The sequence below is a fragment of the Bidens hawaiensis genome, unplaced genomic scaffold (genome assembly GCF_021521415.1).
Source record: "Bidens hawaiensis isolate Kalapana, Puna unplaced genomic scaffold, B.hawaiensis_p1.1 tig00011607_1, whole genome shotgun sequence".
NCBI lineage: Eukaryota > Viridiplantae > Streptophyta > Magnoliopsida > Asterales > Asteraceae > Bidens > Bidens hawaiensis.
The window spans coordinates 136,834-142,833 of record NW_027491905.1 but is presented as its reverse complement, the minus strand read 5'-3'; the positions used below and the strand labels follow the sequence as shown (position 1 = coordinate 142,833).

General features: G+C 34.6%; 1 protein-coding gene across 2 annotated transcripts; it reads left to right on the top strand.

The window, feature by feature from the left end:
- Positions 1 to 204: 204 nt before the first annotated feature.
- LOC143538321 (methyl-CpG-binding domain-containing protein 2-like) lies at positions 205 to 5,483 on the top strand. Of its 2 annotated transcripts, XM_077031905.1 has the most exons (7): positions 205 to 401; positions 736 to 816; positions 890 to 1,584; positions 1,679 to 1,732; positions 2,966 to 3,105; positions 3,864 to 3,914; positions 5,118 to 5,483. In XM_077031905.1, exons 3-7 carry the CDS (start codon positions 911 to 913, stop codon positions 5,246 to 5,248), a joined length of 1,050 nt encoding a protein of 349 aa, XP_076888020.1. In that variant the 5' UTR covers positions 205 to 401; positions 736 to 816; positions 890 to 910; the 3' UTR covers positions 5,249 to 5,483. The 2 variants fall into 2 exon arrangements, with proteins under 2 accessions (XP_076888020.1, XP_076888021.1); XM_077031906.1 differs by lacking the exon at positions 736 to 816.
- The last annotated feature ends 517 nt before the right edge of the window (positions 5,484 to 6,000 follow it).

Here is a 6,000-nt window from a genome sequence, read left to right as displayed (position 1 = left end):
AAAAATTTTCAAACCTAATCACATATCCGGCTCAATATGTCGGGCTTCAGGTATATCCAACCCAATGACATCCCTAACTAGATTTTAACTAGATTTTTAGTTATTATCCAACATAAAATCAATATTATTTTATTATGATAACATAAAAAACATAACTATTAATAAATTTACCTATTAATATTATTTTATATGAAATTCATATCTATGTATGTAAATAATAATAAGGCTGCCTGAACCCAATTCACGAATCTCCAAATTCCATTTTTTTGTTTGTTGAAATGCATTTAAATCATCATCATCATCATCATCATCATCTGCTCTCTCAATCCAAACCCTAATCTAATCCCCCCAAATATCGAAACCCTAATTCCCAATCTTCACCTCAGATCTCACAATTACAGGTTAATTACATCAATTATCGTACCGATTTGGTCTTAATTTTCATTATATTTTGTGGGTTTCAGTTGCCGATTAGTAATTTGATCGAATTTTGTTCTAGGATTTAGTGATTCTGCATGTTTGTTGTTATAGATCTAGTTAAAGTTTGTTGATTTTGGGTTGTGGGTTTTTTAATTTCATCAATTTTGAATAAGGGTTTTGTATATCATGTTTAAAATTTGTCTAATTATATGTTAATTGGGTATTCTTTTGGATCTTTATAATGTTTTATCATTAGGGTGTTAGTGATTTTATTGTCTGGAAGTATTTTTAATATGTTTTAATAACTTGATATAGATCTTGCTTGATTCCACGCGTGTGACCATTTTGCCCTCGAAGAGCTCACGGATTTGTTTTTGAGATTTCCGGCCAAAAGAGGTAACCGTCATTCGGTTTTAATAAACGGGTCACACTTAAGATAGATTTTCACTTTATGTTACTCGTGTTTCAGGATAATATTAAATTTGTAGCGATGCAGTCACGTTCACCGAAAATCACCATAAAAATGGGAGGAAAGAGACCCGATATGACTCCACCGGCCGTTAAGCCTATTCAAGAGACCTTACAGAATGACCAAAATGCTCTTGAGGAACCAAGTTATAACGTTGGAGGAAAAGTACCCGATATGACTGCACCGACCGTTGAACCTATTCAAGAAACGTTACATAATGATCAAAATGCTGTTGAGGGACCAAGTGATAATAATGCTTTAGACGTTTCTTCATCTGAATACAGCTCAGACGACGAAGACAAAAACAAACAAATGGTGGTTTATGATCATTCGTTGAGCGGGTCAAACGTGGTCAAACCGGTCAAACTTCCTAAATCAGATAAACCTCGGGCTGTATCGAAAAAACCGCCTGAAGTGGGTGCGTTTACGGTCCAGTGTGCAAATTGTTTAAAATGGAGATTAATACCTGATCAAGAAAAATATGAGGTGATTCGGGAACGTTTTACCGACGTACCGTTTACATGTGACACGACCCGTCAATGGAACCGGGTCGTTTCGTGTGATGACCCCACTGATATTGAGCAAGACGGGACCCGCGTATGGGCTATTGATAAACCCGACATTGCACGACCGCCACCTGGTTGGAAGCGGATTTTGAGGCTTAGAAATGAAAGCAGCTCTAAATTTGCTGACGTGTATGAATCTTTTCATTTTTTCTGAATTTGTTTTCCTTTTTGTGATATTTTTATATTAATGTAACGTCTTTTTGTATATCTTTATTGTTTTTAGATATTATACATCACCAACGGGCGCCAAACTTCGATCACTGCCTGATGTTACTAGGTACGTTATCGGGTCAAACTTTTCAATATAACTTTTATTTATAAGTTATTCTTTTTTGAAATATAACTTGTTTTGACCTGTTTTAGTATGTGTATGTTTCTTGAATGATTTGCTTGGATAATTGATGTTTTTTGTCCCTTATTGGTAATTAAACAAGCTGCTTTTGCCTCAATTTAGTTATTATTTTTATTCTGATTTTGTTTAATTATTACCAAAACAGGCCTTCCAAATACTTGTAGTCACCAAAACGGGTCAAAAAGTTATAATTGCGAAAACAGGCTAATTATGAATTTTTAAAATTAAAAATGGGTAAACTTGAAGTGTTAAAGCTTTAGAGATTTATAAAGGTAAAATGGTCATTTTCGAATTGTTTTTCATAAATTAATAAGCTTCTTTTGTCTCATTTTAGTTATTGTTATTTTTTTTTGTCTTTTATTTAATTATTACCTAGAGTCCAAAACGGGCCTTTTAAAATACTTGTAAACACCAAAACGGATTAAAAATGTTATAATTACGAAAACGGGTAAATATGAAATTTTAAGGTTAAAATAATTAAAAGTATTTTTAGAAATAAGGGTAAAATGGTCATTCATCAAGTTTAAATTAAATGTGTAAATTTGATATTTTAACTAGTTTTAAGGACATATATGGTAATTTTAAGTTCCGGTTGGGTGTATATGATATTTAAGAAATTTGTAGGGGTATATGATACAAACCCGACTTCTCTACGGACGGGTTTTAGGGCCATATCTAAGAATGTTGAAAAGTCTTCTGAGCTTTGGGGAGATAAAGGGTTGGGGATGCTGAAGAGTCCAAATAACCGCAACATTTATTATTACAATTAGGTCTATTTATTGGTTTGTGTTTTAGTTTATGGATCATCGATGTTTTGTTTATCAAATCAAGGGTTTTTATACCTTTTTAAACTGAGACCTAATTCTTCTCGAATCGGATTAACCAGAGACTCGCCCGTCTCGAATCGGGCGAACTATCCTTGTTCTTGTTTATTTCTATCAAATTAATATTTATTTCCGGGGTTCTATCAGTATATATGAAATTATCCCTTTAATTTATTTTTACCAAAAAGGGCGTTCCAAGATACCTGTAAATGTAACCACCAAAACGGGTCAAGAAAGTTATAATTGCGAAAACGGGCCGATTTGCAAAATGTATATTGCTGCTTTCTGATTATTTGTAAATTGAAAACCGAATATTTATGTTAATATTCATCAGATATTTTGAGTCTCACCCGGAACATGCACAAGGAATCGCGCTCGGACGGTTTTCGTTTCAGATCCCAAGACCGCTACGGGAAAACTATGTGAAAAAACGTCCTAAACCCAAAGCACCCGAAACACTTGGACCGTCACCAGGTATTTTTGAGTGTTACTTTAAAGTTAATAATTTTTAGGAATAGATTAAGCGAATTAGGAAACTGTATGGCAATTATGACATGGTTAGTAGGGTTTAAACGGACCGAACCAAACATTCAGCGAACAGTTCGTGACCTGTTTAACAGGAAGTTTGCTTATTTGATAAAAGAAGGAACATGAACAAAAAAAATGTGTTCATTTAGTTAGACGGACGAACATGGACACATGTCTCGTTTGTTCATTTATGTCCACGAACGTTCGTTCTTTAAGTCTGTTCGTTCACCTTTATATTCAACTAAAATTTTTGGCCCGCTACAGCTTAGTATAGTTTTAATATTTGTTTAGGCCATACACATTGTTCTTCACATTACTTTCAACTGGTTTTAGCCCAGCTATGCACGTTCATCTATGTTCAGTTATGCTCGTTTGTTTACCTGAACCGTTTGTATTGTTAACAGACAAAATTAAATGAACACGGATATGTTCATTTTCTTAACCGGCGAACAAGAACAAGAAAACCATGTTCGTTTAAATTTCATGTTCGATCATTTGTTCGGTTAATGTTAAACAAAGAAACACGAACATGCTGCGTTCGTGTTCGTTTACAAGCCTAGTGGTTAGTTTTTATTATTGAAAGATGTGTAACAGATTAGTGAAAACATTTGGTATATCAAAATAGCACAAGAACATGTTAATTTGATGCATATTTTTTTTCTGTTTATTTTTAATACAACATTTTTCTTGTTTACAATTTTCAGTTGAACCGTTAGCGTGGGCGGGTCCGGCCGAGAATTTGAATTTGCAGATTGGTAAGACTGGTTTCTTAGCGTCATAATTTGTTTGTTATATATTGTTGGCAGTTTTGACCCGCTTACATGCAAATTGGTCGGGTTCTGTAAACTGGTTAAATGGTAAAAACATTTTAAAAAAAGGTTAACTAAATAGCAAAACGGGTCAGAAGTTGCCAAAAGTGTATTTTCAATGCATAAAACCTTGCAAGTCATTTTGTTTCCAATTTTATAGGTATTGAAATTAGTGGTGTGCGTGAAATTGAAATAAACTGATCCGTAACCGAAATAACCAAGTCCAAACCGAAAGTTTGGTTTTATGTTTCGTTAAAAGTCGAATTTCCGGTTCAGTTTCGGTTTGGCATGTACCTGAAACCGGACCGAACAGTAAAAACTGAAAAGAAAAAAAACAACTTTTTCTGTTAGATTTTTGGATTATATATATATACATATAAAAAAACTTAATTTCATCATCATTATCATCGTAAATCCCACAAATAGTAAAGTTATGGTAGGGTCTGAGTAGGGTAAGATGTAGACAGCCTTACCTCTACCTCGTAGGAATAGAGAGGCTACTTTCAGTGAGACCCCCGGCTTAGTAGTTTTAGCATCAAGCCTTGGACATAAGGCACATAACACTCAACCATTGGGACACCCGCCGATTGGTGCATGTAACTTTGTCTTTCGGCCATCAACGCCACCACACGATGCCTGATTAACCTTCCGCCACTTTTAACGCTATTTTCACGAGATTAGTAAAATAACGTCAAAGTTAGTGCAATTTCACTTTTGCCCACCCGAGGGCCCACATATATACATTATATGCGTGCACCGCAACCAGGGCGAATAAAAAAAACTTAATATGTTTATGCAAAAAATTTAGGCCCAAATGTGTAGTAAACAATTATCAGCAAAAGAAAATTATGCTCAAATTTTTTTTTGGGTATTTTTTTGGCCGAAATCCCAAATGGCAAAACCGAAAAACCTAAAACGAACCCATTGCAAAAACAGGTTTTTGGTTTTAGCCCAAAACTGACCCACCCTAATTGAATTAATCTAAAATCAGTATTCATATTTGACCCGCTAATTATATATAAAAATATTAATTTTTTACCATAGTTTTAAGTCAGTCCAACCAACCTGACCCCTTTAAACATGATATCCAACTTGTTTAACCACTTTTTTTTGTCACTTGGCTTAAATGCGGTTTGTATATAAATGTAGCTGAACCGTTATCGTGGGCGGGTCCCATGGAGGACAATAATGGTATGCCCGAGTATTTGAAGACGCCTGAGGTTGACCCTGAGAATCAGGCTGCAAAGAAAGCAAAGAAAGACGATTTCAATTCTTTATGATAAGGATTGTATCTTTTACACGGTATGGTATGGTATGTTGTTGATATATCTCTTTAGAGATTGTAGTGTTTGTTGGTATCTTGTAAAGATGTGTCAAATGATGGGTCTGAAGACTTTGCCACGGGTTTAGGTGTAACCGGTTTAAAATCTTGACCGAGCTTTTGATGTTAATGTAGGGCTCTAGTGAACCACGGTTTGGACCTGGCCGGATATGGTTTTAAAACAAAAGTTAAGATTTTTTTGGTGTTACTCTTAGCACTGTTATTAAGTCTAATATGAAAATTTTGAAGCTTTATTAATTAGATAATTTAGTTAAAAAGTATGTAGTCTTAAGGGGTGTTTGGGCATTGAAATGTTTTCTATGGTAACAAGATTGCTTGCATGAGGTTATGAGATAATGTAATGTAGCTTCATTGATTTTATTAACTAGTTATGATATGGTGCTTTGGGAACAATGGTTGAGAAAATTGGATGATTTTAGGTGGAGTTTCAAGCAATAGACCATGAAATTCAGGGTTGGTGATCAAGTGTTTAGAGTTGAATGGGTTGGATAATAACTCATTGACTTTGTGTTAGAAGCTGATTCTTCCTTTAAAGGCTTAGGTGGTGTTCTTGTAATACTCTAGATAAATCCCATATCGTTCGTGGTCAGGAAATATTAGTGGTTGGAAGGTCATTGTATCATCCAATGTCGCACACTCGCACCCATTGAGGTCTAAGCAATGACATTATTACTTGATCCTTTACAATCT

Bases quoted from the DNA above. Each gene is read 5' to 3' on its own strand.
- LOC143538321 (XM_077031906.1), top strand. From the start codon at position 911: ATGCAGTCACGTTCACCGAAAATCACCATAAAAATGGGAGGAAAGAGA. The intron at 1,585-1,678 runs GTATGAATCTTT...TATTGTTTTTAG, and splicing joins AGCTCTAAATTTGCTGACGT to ATATTATACATCACCAACGG. The intron at 3,915-5,117 runs GTAAGACTGGTT...ATATAAATGTAG, and splicing joins GAATTTGAATTTGCAGATTG to CTGAACCGTTATCGTGGGCG.